At 38.2% G+C, this 18,606-nt stretch overlaps 1 protein-coding gene across 3 annotated transcripts in view; it reads right to left on the minus strand.

The window, feature by feature from the left end:
- LOC140791511 (serine carboxypeptidase II-3-like) overlaps positions 1-18,606 on the minus strand; it is a 98,554-nt gene that overhangs the window by 29,033 nt on the left and 50,915 nt on the right. The window contains exon 8 of one of the 3 annotated variants that reach the window (XM_073142120.1): positions 1,002-1,237. The exons of the other annotated variants lie outside the window; for them this stretch is intronic. Within the exon in view, the coding sequence (XP_072998221.1) occupies positions 1,094-1,237 (144 nt within the window). The 3' untranslated portion in view covers positions 1,002-1,093. Of the gene's footprint in view, positions 1-1,001; positions 1,238-18,606 lie in introns of those variants that run through there. 3 annotated transcript variants of the gene reach the window in all.

Genomic DNA, 18,606 nt, shown 5'->3' on the forward strand with positions numbered 1-18,606 from the left:
TACGAGAGTCGAGTCAATTAAGTTAAGTCTAATTAGTTATTTTTTCTTATGATTTTTAAATTTGAATTAAAATGAACAATCCACATATGTCTGCCGAGCAGATTGAGTTGGATCTAACCCTCTATATCTATATTCTTATAAATAGAAGTGGTCATTGTTCATGAAATCATAAAATGAATATTGATTTAGCTATTTTATTTTCTCGTATTTACTCTTTCAATGATAATCATTTATTTTCCAAAGAGTATATCTAATATAGACACCATTATTCTACCTTCAAATCTTAGCATCATCTACCTCTACGAACCACCCAACTCTAGAAGGGTATATATGTATATAAGAGATTTTTTTAAATAGTATAGATGTAAATATCGACTTTAGAAAGGTATATATGTAAATAAAAAAAGATATTTTCGAAGGGTATAGATGTAAAAAAAGACTTTTTGTCTGAAGTGAAATTATAATTTAGAAGTAAAGTATTCACTTATTGGACTCATTATAGCACTTAATTTTTAGTATTTTTTTATACCCTTATTAAGTAAATCAATCATTGGATCCCCCTCTTTAGCTAAAATAATAGATATGTATAAAAGTTAGGAAAGAAGAGTTCTACTTATAATCTCTCAAGTAGGCATTGCATGGCTTATTGAAATTAAGCTCTGTTCCTTAGAGTACATATTTTATTTTTCTTTTGCTTTATTATTTCCTTTTCCTTGTGGATGATGTGGTTGCCATCTCGAGATCATGTTGGATACATAGTTTGGAGTTTTGTTCGGTTCTTTACCTTAGTTTTTTATTTTACAAGTTCACATCCAAGTTTCACCTTGAAATACTACTATGTTTTACGAAGATTTTTTTATTTTTTATTTTTTATATTTTTTGCGTATATGAAGATGTAATATATTTATTTTCGAACATTGTGTTTCATGCTACATAGTTTCTCATAGATGAAGGCTCAATAATTGTCCATCATAATTGTGTGTGTGTGTAAGAGAGAGAGATAGAGAATTTAAGTCTTATTGAATTCTCCCGAGGGCATGATAAGAAAAGTACGTAATCGTCCAAAGCTGGCCATGCAAATAAAAGAGTCAGTTCAAATTGGAAGCTGCTTTCCCTCAAGGAAATTTTGTGCAAGTACGAGAGCTCGAAGTGGTTGGTAACTCGGAACCTCATGTCCGGCTCCTCTAATTGTGGCAAATGTAAGATTATCATCATATAGGATACTATATCCACCAACCTGTTCAACAATTAGAGGATAATTATCATAGAGTATCTTATAGTAGCCAATTATTATTGGTGCTTATGAAACATAAGTCATAATATTGATTGGAATAACACGATGGTTAAATTCTAACTGTGGTTAAGTTGCTAAGGATACGAAAGGATGAATAAGATTTATTTCGTACTTTCTCTAATGAGGTGTATATAAGCTTAAATTTTTTAATAGAACAGTTAATTATATTAAAGCTTAGTCACCCGGAATAGAAGTAGCTCCATTGGGTGAGAGAGCTTGAAAAGGGCCCCACCCAAGTACAGTCAAAGCCTTGATTTCTACCTAAGTGAGCAAGCAAGCCTAGCAAAAAGTGTGAGAAATTTACAATTAAGTATACTTCTTCTCAATGCATCAATGGTTTTAGTTCCCTACTTGATTGTAATCTTAATAAGGTCTATTTATTCAATAGAAGGAATAATTTTTTTTTAAGACTTTAAGATTCGAGACTCTGAATTTGTTAAGGCTTTCTTCTGAAAAAGTTAATTATGTAGTAAAGTGCACCGAAATTCACGATTTGGTATGAAGTATTTTCAACATATAAACTACGATACTCTACTTAATAGGTATGAAAAGAAACAATCTTCTTTTTTAAGCTTTCTCTAATCATACTCTTGATCCTCCTTTCTTCATACAAAAGTATCAATTTTTAACTTTCTTCTTAATCTTTGGGTTGGTGATTGGTCCATAAGTTTCTTGGAATTATAGTCCTTGAAAACTTGATTGTGAAGATATTATATCCTACAGATAGAATTTTCAAGAGTCCATCTGTATCTTGGTAGGGAAATTACTATCTTAGAAGAAGCTTCTAGTATGTTGCCTTATAAACTCAAATTTCTATTTTGATTACACCCTACTAAGATAGCAATTATTCTCATTATGGAGTCTCAAGACTACCATACAAGAAGTAGAGAGGTTTGATCGCTTTGATGGAATCAACTACAAGAGATGGAGATTAAATATCATCAACCAATTCACCATATTGAAAGTGGCTTATGTGATCTCAACACTTTTCCCACTAAAAGGAACACCTGAAGGAAAATTCAGCGACAAACAATAGAAATGGATTGATGATGACTACATTTGCTACTTTGCCATTCTCAACTTAGTGACAAATCTGCTGTTTGATGAATTTTTCAAGTACACAACAATAATACTTTTATACAAAGTACTCGAATAGAGGTATGTTATTGAAGATACTGGATCTTGTTCTTTTTTTTATTAATAAGTATGTTGATTTTAAGATGAATAATGCTAAACCAGTCCTTGAGCAAGTAAATAAACTTCAAAATCTTGCTGGTGAGATTGGAGAAAGTGAGGAGCCTATCACAAAGAATTTTTAAGTTTCAAATATCACTAGTAAACTTCCTCCTTGGAAAGATTACCGACGTATTTTGAAGCATAAAAAGAAGGCTCTAATTCTTAATGAGTTAGTAACGCATATCCAAATTAAAAGTAAAGCTCATTCTAAAGACATATATGAAAAAGAAGTAGAAGGGTTCTTGCTATGTGTGTGGTGAAGTTGGGCAATTTGTAAGGACGAACAACCAAAGGAGAAAGAGGAGGCCAACATCATCACGATGACATGATGGTTAATGTAGATGAAGGTTGGTGGCTTGACTCCAATGCCACTTGTCATGTGATTCCTTCAAGGAGTGTCTTCAAAACCTACGAGACTATGGAAGATGAAAAGACGGTGTTCATGGGTAACTCTTCTATAAGTGTTATTGCCGGCAAGCAAATCGTTCATCTTCCTCTATCTTCAAGCAAACTCCTTCAACTTTATGATATCTACCATATTCCTAGACTTAGAAAAAAAATCTTATTTCTGTTGTGAAACTAGATGATCATGGCTTCCGTATAATATTTGATTCTCATAAAGTTATTATTAGTAAAAATGGATCCTTTATGGGAATAAGCTATGCTAAAGAAAATATGTACTTACTTTCTATGAATAATAAAGTTTCTATTAACTCTTATATTTTTTTCTTTGAATGATTATGATGTTTGACATTATAAATTAGAACATGTACGGAAGAAAATTATGCATGGGATGATAGATCATGATTTAGTTCATAAATATAACTCTTCTTTTCATTTTAAATGTGAATGTTACGTGCAAGCCAAATTATGTAAGAAACCTTTTAAGAGTGTTGTTAGATCTACTATTTTATTAGAATTGATTTATACTAATGTTTGTGATAATAAGGATCATCTCACTAGAGGTGGAAAGCATTATTTTATAACTTTTATAGATGATTTTTAAAATTTACATATGTGTATTTGCTTAAACTAAAGATGAGGCTTTCGAAAATTCTAAGATTTTTAAGCCTGAAGTTGAAAATCAACTTGGTTTGAAAACTAAAAGAGTAAGATTGGATAGAGGTGGTGAATTTCGATATATTTTTGTGAATCTCATGATATTATTAGAGAATTAACCGTTCCTTATTGTCCACCTTGAACTGGGGTTGCGGAAAGGAAAAATATAATCTTATTAGAAATGGTTAGTGTAGTGCTTTGTTATCAAATTCTCATTTACCTAAAGTTTTTTTGGGTGAAACTTGTTTATGGCATGTTATATAGGTAATATAATTTTCTAGAAGAATTATGACAAGACACCTTTTGAGTTATGGTTTAATAGAAAACCAAATCTAAACTATTTCAAGTTTTGGGATTGTATAGCTTATGTCGTAGATCGTTCACAAAAGAGACCTAAGTTAAAAAGTAAAGCTATAATATCTATATTCTTAGGGTATGCTAAGAATAGTAAAGCTTGTAGATTTCTTAATCATAATCCTAATAGTGTTTTTGTAGCTATTCATACAAACTTTTTTGAGCATTTGACTATTAAAGATCTAGCTAGTTCTTTAAAATTAGAGGACTTGGATAATGATTTGAGACAATTGGAAGGAAATAGTTCAAATAATAATGCTAGTGATAAGAATGATATCATTCATTTAGAACCTGAGTTAAGAAGTAAAAGATTTAAAATTAGAAAAGATTTTGGATTCAATATTATTACATATTCAATTGATTCTAAAATTGCTAAAAATGGTGAATCTAAAACTGAAAAAGAAATTGAAGCCTTCTACTTGAAGATAATCCTAAAGATTATTATGAGGCTATGTCTTTCCTTTCTCGATTCATATCTTTGGAAGAAAGCAACGGAAGATGAAATTGAATCTATAGGAATAATGAGACTTGAATGTTAGCAAGTTTACCTTCTAATACTAAACCTATAAAATGTAAATGTGTATTTACTAAGAAATTTAAATCCAATGGAAGTATAGAAAAATATAAGGCTAAATTAGTAGCCAAGGATTATAGTCAAAGAGAAGGACTTGATTATTTTGAGACTTTTTCATTGGTAACAAGGATTTTCTATCAGAGTTACGTTTGCTATTGCTTCTATGCTAATTTAGAAGTTCATTAAATTGATGTTAAAACAACATTTTTAAATGTTGAATTAGAAGAAAAGATTTATATTGAGCAATCGAAAGGTTGTGTGATAAATAGCTTAGAAGAACAAATGTAAATCTCTTTATAATTTAAAACAAGCACCTAGACAATGGTATAAAAAATTTATTTTTCAAAAGTAATTAAGTAGAGAGTTGTGTTTTTTTATTAAAATAATCATTACATATAAGGTTATCATTACTCGGTATGTTGACGATTTACTTATTTTTTGATACTAACAAGATTAGTATAAATGAAACTAGAGAATTTCTTATTAAATCATTTGAGATAAAAGACCTTAGTCAAGTAGATGTTATTTTAGGCATCAAAGTGATTAAACAAAATATTTTGACACAGTCACATTGTATTGAGATAATATTAAGAAAATTTGATTTTTTTTAATTGTAAACTAAGTGCAATATAAATTAGTAATAATAAGTTGAAATCTAATAAAGGTAAGGAAATTAGACAAAAAGAGTAAGCAAACATTATTGGTAGTTTGATGCATATTATGAATTATAGTAGACCGAATATTGCTTATTCTTTTGGTAAGTTATGTAGATTTAGTAATCAACATTAGATAGAACTTACTCGAGTTATGAGATATCTCAAACATACAATGCATTAGGGTTTACCTTATAGATATAATAATTTTGTTCTTGAATGTTATAGTGATGCTAATTGGGCTTCCAATAAGACTGGTTCTAAATCTGTTAGTGGTTTTATATTTATTTTGGATGGAGGCTTAATTACATGATCTTCTAAGAAATAATCATTTATTGCTTTATCTTTTATGGAGGCTGAATATATTGTAATGTCACAAGCTAGTAAAGAACTAATTTGGTTGAGACAATTTTATGTGGTATTCTTTTATGAAATGCCTAACTTTCCAATTACTCTACTAGGAGTAAGCATATAGCAACGAGATATAATTACATAAGAAAAATTGTGAAGAAGGGTAAAATCACTTTAAAGATCCATTTACCAAATCAAATACTTGCATATCCACTCAACAAATCACTTAGTAGTGAGAGATTGAATAAAATTTAGAGAGATAATGGAACTACAACCACTTCAAAAATAGTTGATGAAAAGATTAAAAGTCTACTCTTTAGAGTTCGAAGGACTTAATACACCTTAATTCACAACGTAAGGATGACTATTTAGTCCTTACCAGTACTCATAGCATTGGTAGAGTGATAAAAAGCGGTTGTGGACACATTTGATGAGACTGCATTTGTAGATATGAAAGTTAGGGCTCCCTTCTATGGGTAATCTATAAAATCCAAGTGTACTCGCTAAGCCAGGATAAATGCAAGGCCTATATAGTGTGGACATTAATTTATTTGACTTTAATAATTTGATATCAATGTTTCATTCTCTCATCCACTTAAAGTATTTGAATTGTGTTCAAACCATAGGTTCAAGGGATATCCACCTACGATATTTTATTTATTTCTATTTTTGATGTTTTTATTTTACTATTATTTTGAAGATAAGTGAGAAATTATAGGGTATTTTTGTAAATAATATAAAACAAAATATGCATAAATTGAGTTGAAAATAGTGTTGCAGGAAAAATTGTTGGAAACCTGTTGGAACAAGATTGAATCGTTCGAACGAGATTGATCTGTTCAAACAAATTTTTTTTCAGAGAGCAAATTCAATCCAATGTTCGAAACCAGTTAGAATGACTTTTAGAAAATAATTATTTTTAGTTGAAAAAATGGCTCTATTTGGTCCAAAAGATGCCATACCAAATGGGATTTCTCTTACTATGAAGAGATGCCTATTTCATCATAAAAACTCTTCCAATAAAGAGGAGAAAGAACTATATAGAGAAGAAAAAATAATCATACTCTTGATCCTCATTTCTTCATACAATATCATCAATTTTCAAATTTCTTCTTGATATTTGGATTGGTAATTGGCCCCCAAGTTACTTGGAAGTGCAATTCTTGAAAACTTGATTGTGAAAGCATTATATCCTAGAGATAGAATTTTGCAGAGTCCATATGTATCTTGGTGGGGAAATTACTATTTTAAAGGAACCTTCTAGCATCTTATCTTATAAACCTAAATTTTTGTTTTGATTCCACCCTACTTTTCAAATTTCCTCAATAGAAACATGGGTACTTAATATTGTAATATTGAAGGAGATAGTGAGCTATTCTTCCTTTTGCTAAAGTATTTGATTTCAATTAAAAAAAAGCAAGGATACAATACAAAATGAAATCCCTCTCGCTCTCCCTTTTCTTTCTATTGCCCTTTATTTTGTTCTTTCTCTTTCAGGCGTTCCCCTTTTCATCCAACGTATTCTTACTAGTATTTTTTTTTTGTTTTTCGATGAGAGGTTAATATTAAATTTTGTCCAGTTTCTTCTTCTTTTACTACTCTTTGTTTCTTGGTGATGAAACTTCTCCATCTCTGTATATGGAAAGCATTTCCATCTAAAATATCCTAATGGCAATCTCATTAGAAAATATACAACAGAACTTCATTGAAAACATAAATTCTGGCGATCTGAGTCATCAGAGATATTCACATGCAAATCAGGATTGTTGTGGAAGCTCAAGGTGTGTTTGTCTAGAGATCTCTGAATAGAAATGTTACCTTACCGGCGGATTCATTAACTGTACTATTTCTCAGGGAGTTTTAGCTCCCATTGGGGAGAACTCTATGGTCGCCACGGAGTTCGCGAGAATTCTCGTTGATGAGTGCATGAATATAATATATTTTATACTCAATAGTACATTTATTACTCCTTTGTATTAGTTAATTATATTTTATTAGTGAGATTTTGGATTAAGAATAATTTAGTGAAAAGTTTGCAACAAAATGAAATAATTAGAGTTTTTTAATTTAGTTTTCTTTGGACTAATTAGATAAGTTGTGTGCAGGTGCACCCAGTCTCCTAGCTATTTAACCATTTATTTTCATCATTGTACTTAGTTATTAGAGTGCCTTAACCGTTTAGACTTTATAAGAGCTTTAATTGCTTTCAAGTCTTTTGCTTATGAGTATTAGTCAATTGGTTATGTGGATTAGCCAGACTCTCTCTCTCTCTCTCTCTCTCTCTCTCTCTCTCTCTTCCCCTTCCCTTTCCCTTTGTCCAAGCCGCCAGCCACCACCGAGGCTTCTTTTCCCCTATCATCCATTTAAACCCCTCTGTTCCTAAGGAACATACCACTTTCTCCCTTCTCTCCTCTTGTACAAAAATCAATCACCATCATTACCCTAACCGCACCATCACCATCACCCTGTCCAAGCCACCACCACCACCAACGCTGCCATCACCGAGCTTATTCACAACCCTCATTCTGATCAGAACCATAACAAGCTCAACTTAAACTCAAACCAAGTGCTCAGGGAAGCAACAACTTAAGGTGCATATTCTCCTTTATAGCCTCGTTGAGCTCAAGAGGAAGGAGGGAGAGAGAATGGAAATTAACTTTTCCATTACCCAACTAATCTTGCAACTATAGATGAGATATGTATACAGCTCTGAGAGTTTGTTACAACTAACTTGAGTCTGATCTCTAACTAACTAGATTAACTGACAGTGATTAGATGCAATATGAATGGCAGACGAGATTAGATGCAATATGAATGGCAGACGAGATTAGATGCAATATGAATGGCAGCCTAATTATCACAAAATTAAAGAGATGGTGAGGAGACTTCTACTTGAAAATCTTTAACTAGCTGTTGAAGCCAAATAATTTCACTAGTAGTGGAAGATAAGGTTCTATTTTCAGCTTTAGCTTAAGAGCAAGATATTGTTGTTTGCTTTAGGGCATTCTAGGATACCAAGGAATCTCCAATGAATATACAAAAACTAGTGACATATCTTCGAGTATCAAGATAGGAGCCACATACAGCATCAGAAAAATGCTCGAAGTTGTAATAAAGAAGAAGAGGAAAAGAAAAGCCCATGACTAGGATTGTTCTTCACATATCGAAAGAGATGATGAACTACTTGAAGATGAGGTATTATAGGCTTAGATAAGAAATGAGTTAACTTGTGAACAACAAAAGTTATATGTTACGGTCGCCTTTGGTGAAGATGATTTTCTATTTGATTTGATAATTTGGACAGAACTTAGAATGGAACTTGCAAAGGCAATTTGGATTGATCCAATTGTTGGAACGGTCTGAGATTTAGATATGTTATTCCTTTGGAATTTAGGAATCCAACACAACTAGAATCTTGTCGATCGCATTAGTAGATCGAAAGTTATATAGGAAATAATGACTGAAGGTTAGGAGGTGGCGAGATGGACGGTGGATTATTTGCTTAGGATTATGGGAGATGATGATGGGTATGGTGGATGGTTTAGTGCTTTGGACAAGATAAGTTGGGAGAAGAGAGCATCTAGGTATTGCTAGTCGCCGGAGAGAGGACGGAGAAGCAACAGATAATTAACCTCGACTGTAGACGAGAGCTCGAGTTGGATTCCGAGAGAGATGAAGGAGAAGGGAGAAGTTGGCTCAAGGTTAGATGCAAAAGAAGCTGCTTTTTCACATATTTGGAGCCTAGCCAATCATCCAAAAATTTTAAACAAATCCTATTATGACCCAACTTACTCGTTGCACATTCGAACACACCCCGATCGCGTTTGAACGCCCCAAAACATGTCTTTGGATGTGCGAACGTGAAATTAGGCGTTCGAACGCCGCGTGCCATCCATTTGAGTTTGAATGCACTTGCTAGAAATCATCTTATTTTCCTAAAATATAAATAGAAATTGATACAATTTGAAGGAGTTTTAATCATATCCACTATGCACCTAATTCAAGAACCGTAATAATCCACCACGCTTCCCTCACCTTGTCCTCAAGGTGTAAACTGAGGAAAATGATACATCAAGTCATGCTTCATCTCCCATATCAGCTCGTCGATGATCCTCCCAAGCCACTCCACTAGAACATCCTTCTTCACGTTTTGGTCGTAATTCCTTTGGCTCCTCCTCAGTCTCTCCCTCAATTAGCATCAACATACTAGTCAACCTTGTACAATGGTCCCAGGGTGAACTTCTCGTCACAATTGAAGCACACTCACTTAGCTCTTTGCTCCTCTACCTGGGTAGGTGTTAGAGTTTGCATAGGGGTCCTAGGGGCTATTTTCACATTATTAGAAATGCGAAAGGTGGCTGCTATCCCGTTGCATGCAAGTAATCTAAGCCATCAAGTGCATGCATCGGCTTTGATTGTAGCTTGCTACTCTATAGTTGCCTCAAATGTCCTCTAAGTGCTCGATATTTATTCTCCATGAGCAAGGTGTCCTCCACTGCTTGCCCTAGCTTCATGGGTCGCAAGGCACATACATTGGCTTGAATTTCTTCCCTCAATCCAGCAATAAAGGTGGCTTTGAGTTGCTAGTCCATCCAAGGTGGTACACAACAACTAGACACCCACTCGAACTCTTCTTGGTATGCCCTCACTATTTCTGGACTGTCTTCGTCAACAGAGCATCAAAATTCTCGTACCCTAATGATCCAAACCGTTTATAGATCAAACGGTAGAACTATGCCCAAGTTCCTATTCCTTTATGTATCGTTGTGGAGCGATACCACCACAATGTAGCATCCTCCAAATAAAAAGACGCAAGGAGCACCTTTTGAACTTCTTTAGTGCCATGGAAGTTGAAAGCTCGACATGGTAAAGCCAATCAAGTAGGTCACCTCCTTTAAATTTGGGGAATTCTAACCGCACCGTTCGCCCGTGGATACTGGTATCATGGTTTGGATTGAAGTGAGCTCCAGCCCTAATCGGGGGAGGATGTTCCTCAGGTCATTCCCTCTCTCTATGGCATCCTCTTGCTACAGTCATGATGTTATCTTCTTCTTCTTCCCTCTTAATCCAAAGATCATCATCTTCTTCATCGACAAACCACACTTATCGACGAGGCTCATCTTTCCTCAGTTCGGACATGGTCTCCCTCCCTAGTCCTTGGTTGACTGGTGGAACCATCATGGGGGTTTAAGAGTTGGAAGTCTTGGGTGCCTATGGTCCTTAACTTGGCCTTTCTCAGATCACCTGCAACAACCCAACTTTTTGTTGCATGATAGTTCGACTCAAGGTCCCGATGGTTTGGGCAAGGATAGTGGAGAAGGTCTGTCCCAAAGCTTCAATGAACCTTGATAGCATCTCCATGTTCGGATCTGTGAAGGAGGATGGAGGAGGTAGCGTTGCATGTGCTTGGTCCTCTTGCCTTTGGGTGCCCGTGCATGGAGGTGTAGAGTTCCTCTCTTCCGCACGCATGGATGTCTGCCCTTCTTCTCTTCTTTGAGCCACCATGGATCTAGTGGTTGACTTCATTGGAATGCATGCCAAGGAAGGCTGGCTCTGATACCAACTTGTTACGATCATCTTTGGTGAAGATGATTTTCTATCTGATTTTATAATTTGGATTAAACTTAGTATGAAACTTGCGAAGGCACCATTGGAACAATCTGAGAATCTAATAGGTTGTTCTTTTGGTAGTAGGAATCTAATGCAAATGGAATCCCGTCGATCATATAAGTAGATGAAAAGTTATGTTGGAAACAATGACTAAAGGTCAGGGGGTGGCGAGATGGACATAGATTATTTGATTAGGGTTATGGGAGATGATGGTGGATATGGTAGATGGTTTAGTGCTTTGGACGATATGAGGTGGGAGAAGAGAGCTACCAGGTATGGCCGGTCATTGGAGGGAGGAATGAGAAGCGATAGAGGATTTAACCTCCACCATAGACGAGAGCTCGGGTTGAATTCCGAGGGGGAGAAAGAAGGGAGAAGTTGGCTTAAGCCTAGATGCAAAACAATTTCCAATAATCAATAATCCAAAGAGGCTGCTTTTCCATATATTTGGAGGCTAGCCAATCATCCGAAAATCCTAAACAAATCCTTTACAACTCAACTTGCCCGTTGTGCATTCGAATGTACCCCAATCGTGTTCGAACGCCCCAAAATAGGTATCTGGATGTGCGAACGTGAAATTAGGCATTCGAATGTTGCGTTTGAACACCATCTGTTTACGTTCGAATGCACTGATAGGCTCTGATACTAATTGTTAAGCTTTGATACCAAATTGATAGGCTCTGATACCACTTTGATAGGTTCTTATACCAACAAATCGGCTATGGAACGATTCCTTCAAGATCTAAATGTATTATGGGAATCAGTCCATGCAATAGTGGGAAAATATTTGTCAGATATTCTCATGTAGTCAGCAAATTATGAAACCAATTGAGTTAGATCCATAACTTCCTGATTTACGACTTGTGTATTTATGTTCTTCGCAGATTCAAACTGTAGCAGGGTCGAAAATACGGAATAACGTGGGTGATCATGGTGGTGATGGGTGGAGTGAATGTTAGGGTCATGGGTAGATATGGAGGTGAAGGTGGATGGTGGATGTGATTAAGGGAAGTAGACGAAGAGAACGAAGTGATCAAGATCCCAAAGAAAATGGGTGGCTCGATAGTTGAGGGAGATTAAAAGTTAGGCGAAACCTTACCAATTGAAGAGATGGAAGTATCGTGAAGAGAGAGGAGGGAGAAGTCTAGAGAGAAGATATGAGGCAAGAAATCAATAATCCAATTCTATAATGAAGTTGGCTGCCATCCACATATTTATAGAGGCTAATGGGGAGGACCGGCGTTAATGGGGTGGCACCGGTGAAAAAGTGGTGATGGATGGGTTATGGTTGATGGAAAGGTTAGGGCAAGTGCTGGATAGATTGGACAAAGGGGGAGAAGAGGGCCACCTCTAAGGGACTAGGGTGATTAGCCGGACGAGGGAGGTTAGAAGCGGCGTCGCCGGGGATTGAGAGAACGGGAGCGCAGAAGACGAAGGAGGCAAGGCAAAACTCAATCTCAATAATCAATAATCAATTTGGTTGCCTACCACATCCTTTTATAGGCTAACCAACAACTCCAATTTTCATCGACCGCGTTCGAACTCGCCCGACCGCGTTCGAACGCACCGAGTTCGCTCTTCTAGATTTGCGAACGCGATGCAGGCGTTCGAACGCGCGATCGAACGCGCTTGTCGGTATTTGCAAACGCGATGCAGGCGTTCACAGTGCGTTCGAACGCACAGTACATTCTCTTCACCACGTTCAAAACCCCGTTCACAAACCGCGTTCGAACTCACTCCACCCGCGTTCGAACGCGACTTACAGAAAACTTATTTTAATGAAAATTAAACACTAAAACTTGAAACAAAAACGCTCCTAAAGTGAATCCATGCTCAAGAAGACGTCGGTGAAGTCTGAATCGTATCACCAACTCTTATGTAGCCTCATCAGATGGCTTGCCAAGCCACTCAACTAGAATCTCCATCTCCAATCTGGTACCATGTCATCGCCAGCGTCTAAAAAGTATTCGAACTAGCTCTACGATCTCTATCTCCTCCAATGGCTTCGGTAGAACTAATACAACAATTCATGATCTCCAATGCGCTCCCTTAACAATGAAACATGAAAGATAGGATGCACTCTCGACCCCTCCGGCAGCTCCAAACAATATGTAACCGGACCAATACGCTCCAACACCCAAAATGGACCAAAGTAGTGATGTGCTAAAAAGTTTCGCATCGGACATAAGGTCACCTATCGATACGGTTGCACCCTCACAAACACCCAACTGCCAATGTCAAACTCCTACTCCCTATGGCTACGATCATAAACTTGTTTCATGCGATTTTGAGCAAGTTTAAGATGAGCATCCAACCTCCTCAATGTGGCATCTCTATCCATCAATGCTAAGTCCACCTACGTTCGATCTGCTGATGTCACTGGATCATAAGCACGTAACGTCGGAGACGTGCGTCTATACACCGCCTCAAATGGAGTCATGCCAATGTTGCTATAGTAGGCGGTGTTATAAGACCACTCCGCCTATGATAAGAACTCCAACAAAGCACCTCAAGTACTGCTCAATGCCTTGATTGACCACCTCGGTTTGGCCATCCATTTGTGGATGGTAAGCCGAACAGAAGTTTAATCGAGTCCCCTACAGTCTGAAAAACTCAGTCCAAAAGTCACTCATAAATACACTATCACGATCCGAGACAATCGTGCGTGGCATGCTATGTAACCGAGCAACATCTCTAACAAAAATTTCAGCCATCGATTTGGCTGAAAACGGATGTGACAATGCCGAAAAGTGCATAATTGCTCAATCTATCAACCACCACAAAGATAACAGAATAACCATGTACCAGAGAAAGACCCTCTATGAAATCCATAAAATGTCTTCCCAAACACAGTTTGGTATAGCTAAAGGATGTAGTAATATGGCCGATTTCAATGTAGTTGCCTTATCCCTTTGACAAACTTCGCAAGTATGGATAAAACTCCTCACATCCCGTCTCATTCCTGGCCACTTGCAACTCTGAGATATCCTCCTATAAGTCCTTAATAAACCCTCATGACCAACCTCTAGAGTTTGGTGGAAGTGCTCCAATAATTTTTGCCGCAATCCTTCATTTGCGGGCAGTCAAATGCATCCGTGGTCCAGCAGCAAACCGCCTCGATTTTCCAACTCTGGATGGCACTCCGGATCATCCATCACCTCCTGCAATAATCTCAAAATATCTGGGTCAGATGTACATGCATACCTTAGTTCGTCAAGGAAGGGAAATGAAGGAGATGAATAGGCTGCAAACTCGGTGGTATCGGGTTGGCGCGATCGGGCGCTCTATTTTCCATTCCTTTCTTGTATTGAATTTCATAATCATATCCCAGCAATTTTGTGACCCATCGCTGCTGTGCCAGAGTGTGTATACGCTGTCCCATAAAGTATGGAATGCTCCTTTGATCAGTTCAGATAATGAATCGTCTATTGATCAAATAAGGCCTCAACTTTATCACCGCATGCAGAATTACCAACATCTCTCTCTCTCATAAGTCGATAATTGCTGAGATTTTTGTGACAAAGCCTTACTAAGAAAGGCTATGGGACGTCCTCCTTGCATAAGTACAACTCCTATGCCAATACCCAATGCATCATATTCCACAATGAACTCTTTGGTGAAGTCCGGTAGCACTAGAACGGGTGATGTCATCATTGCTGTTTTCAATTTTTCAAAGGCTAAAGTGGCTTCATCCATCCATCTAAAAGAGTCCTTCTTCAACAAAGAAGTGAGAGGAGCAGCGATGTTGCCATATCCGGCGATGAAGCGTCGATAATATCCGGTCAGCCCCAAAAATCCTCTCAATCCAGTGGTAGTAGTACGAATAGGCCAAGCGGTCATACATACAACCTTTTGAGGATCCGCCGCTACACCATCCGCTAAAATGATGTGGCCTAAATACTCCACTTGTGGTACTCCCTATAGGCACTTTAACTTTTTGATCTTTAATTGATTTTGCTTTAACAAATTCAGCACATCCTCCAAATGCCGCCAATGCTCCAATTCAGTCTTTCTATACACTAAAATGTCGTCAAAAAATATCAAGACATACTTTCGCAAGAGAGACCAAAATATATCCCTGGAACATTGGTGAGACCAAAAGGCATCAACCAGAACTTGTAATGCCTATCCGGAGGTTCGAAATGCGTTTTGTGCACATCCGCTGGGTGAACTCTAATTTGATGAAACCCGGCCCTCAAGTCAAGCTTACTAAATATAGTTGTTCCCACAAGCTCGTCCAGCAACTCTTTGATAACCGGAATGGGATACCGATCCTTGACGGTAATAGCGTTTAGTGCCCAATAGTCGACACAAAAATGCCATGTCCCGTCCTTTTTTTTTGCACCAATAGCACGGGGGATGAGTATGAGCTATGACTTGGTTGAATGAGACCTCGCTCCAACATCTCGGCTATCATCTTTGAGATAACTTCTTTTTCCACATGTGGATACCAATATGGCCTAACGTTTGCCGGTGCAGCCCCAAGTACAATTTCTATGCGATGGTTCGCCGCTCTCCTTGATGGCAACTCCTGCGGCCCCTCAAACAGTATAGAAAAGTTATCTAATAAATTAGACAATTCAATGGTAGTACCTGAACTCGTTTGAGGCTCAATTCCTGCTAGGACTAACTAAAGAAGATAGGCCAAATTGTACGCACAAGGCAGCCCCACCATAGGCCGCATCGCAGGAATCGGCGAAGACCAAACACCATCAAGCTGCACATCTTTGTTTCCTTGTTTAAATTTCATCCACATGCTTTGGAAATCAAATGTGACGGGTCCCAAACTCTATAACCACTGAGCACGAAGGAAAATGTCCGCTCCTTGCAGCGCCAACGGATAGAAGTCCACAATGATATCGTGTCATTGCACCTGTATACTGACCCGGCGACAAAAGCTCTCCGCTCTAAGCTTCATGCCGTCTCCAATAGCAACGTCAAATCCCGTGGTCGGCTCGGCATCCAAACCCAATCTCCTCACTAACCTCTCGTCTAGAAAGTTGTGTGTACTCCCCGAATCGATGAGGATGTTCACACAATCCTTTCTAATGAGTCCGTCTACTCGTAACGTCCTCGGCGCGAAAGTACCCGAATATGAATGTAGCGATAGTTCACCTTGGATATCTTCTCCACGCCCTCCTCAACGGTCTCGTTATGGACCTCCTATGGACTCATCAACAATGTCATCATCCTCCTCAAGACCGTCGATAAGCATCACACTCCCAATCGGTTTAGAACACCAATGACTGGGGGTGAAACGCTCATCACATCGAAAGCAAAGGCCCTTCGCTCTTTGCTCCTCCACCTAAGTAGGTGTGAGAGTTCGAACGGAGGGTCTTGTGCCTCCTCTAACATTGGAAGAAGGTCTCAAAGGTGGTCGTCGCCTGGTACTCGCAGCCGCTATTTTTGAAACCACAAAATTTCCAATCGGTGTTCTAGGTGCAACCGCCCGTCTTAGTTGCCCCAATTGGTTTTCGCTGCCATCTTTAGAGCCCTATACTTTTGTTCCATCCTCACGGCCTTCCCAAAGGCCTCCTCAAGAGTGGTAGGACATAGAGCATGAACATCCACTTGTATTTCATCCCACAGCCCTGAAATAAATGTACTCATCAATGTCCGTTCGGGCCACGGTGGCTCACAACGACTACTACTCTTTCAAACTCAGCTTCGTATTCCAATACAATCCTCTGAACCATCTTGCTTAATGTGGCAGCAAAATCTTCATATGTCGCTGTCCCAAATCTGCGTGTAATCCTCCTACAAAAATCAGCCCATCCGGTAAATCCACCACCACAAATAACCGATCTATACTAATGCAATGCCACCATTCCTTGGAGGTGAAAGCTTGCCATCTGGACTTTTGTATCTTCCTCTGTACCTTGACAATCAAAATATTGTTCAACTTGAAACACCCAATCCGTTGGATCACTGCCTTGGAATTTTGGAAAGTCCAAGCGTGCGGTTCTCCCTCGAATAGAATTGTCAGGTTCACAAAACATCCTTGGTTCAGGTATAAACCTTTGTGCAGGTTGATCACCCTCTCTAAATCCTCAAGCACATCCATCACCATCTCCATAGGGATCAACCTCATCCACATAGTGCTAATCCTCCTCATCAACGAAGCGCACCGGTGCCGCATGCCTCTCGAGTTCCACCACCACCGGTCTTGAGTTTTGCAACGAAGGTGCGGAATGATGTGTAGGCATAGATAAGAGGGGATCATTGACACTTGCATGACGCACTTGGACCTGTGGGGTATTAGTTCGATAAGGTCCCACCGTTGGTCCTTCTTGAAACTCAGATCGCCGTCTAGGAGATGATGAATCAAATCGGTTCATGACATATTCCTTGAAATCATTGTGATCCATTTGAATTGAGTCAACTCTACGCATAATGTATGGAACATGCCCCTAAGTTCATCCATATTCGCACTCATGGATGTTGGTTGACTCGGTCTTGTCGTGGTCGCTCCAAAGGAATCGATCTCATAATTAGGGTCATCATGGATTGAGTCTTTTCTAGTCGGTGTGCTCTCCATAGGTCTCCTTGTTGATGTAATCTTCCTTGTTGCTACCATTAACGGAGGTCTGAGGTTCGCTTGCTCTAATACCAAATTGATAGGCTCTGATACCAATTGTTAAGCTCTGATACCAAATTGATAGGCTTTGATATCACTTTGATAGACTTTGATACCAATTGTTAAATTCTGATACCAAATTGATAGGCTCTAATACCACTTTGATTCGTTCTTGTACCAAAAGATCGGCTATGGAACGATTCCTTCAAGATATGGATGTATTACAGGAATCAGTCCGTGCAATAGTGGGAAAATATTTGTCAGATATTCTTTGGTAGTCAGCAAATTACGAAACCAATTGAGTTAGATCCGTAACTTCCTGATTTACAACTTGCGTATTTACGTCCTTCACAAATTCGAATTGTAGCAGGGTTGAAAATACAGAATAACGTGGGTAATGATGGTGGTGACGGGTGGAGTGAATGTTAGGGTTATGGATGGATATGGAGGTGAAGGTGGATGGTGGATGTGATTAAGGGAAGTAGACGAAGGGAACAAAGTGATCGAGATCCCAAAGAAGAAGGGTGGCTCGACAGTCGAGGGAGATTAGAAGTTAGGAGAAACCTTACCAACTGAAGAGGTGGAAGGACCGTGAAGAGGGAGGAGGGAGAAGTCTAGAGAGAAGATACGAGGTAAGAAATTAATAATCCAATTCTATAATGAAGTTGGCTGCCATCCACATATTTATAAAGGCTAGCCAACAAGTCATAAAACAATATGAAACCCTAATTCTAGAGGATTCCCGTTGATCGCATTCGAACGTGCCTAATCGCATTCGAACGCACCAAAAGACGTTCACTGTATGTGCGAACACGATGCAGACGTTCGAATGCGGGCGTTCGAACTCGCCCGACTGCATTCAAACACACAATATGCATTCTCTGTATTTGCGAACTTG

Source organism: Typha latifolia, chromosome 6 (assembly GCF_019914945.1).
Source record: "Typha latifolia isolate L0001 chromosome 6, TyphaL0001v2, whole genome shotgun sequence".
NCBI classification, from domain to species: Eukaryota; Viridiplantae; Streptophyta; class Magnoliopsida; order Poales; family Typhaceae; genus Typha; species Typha latifolia.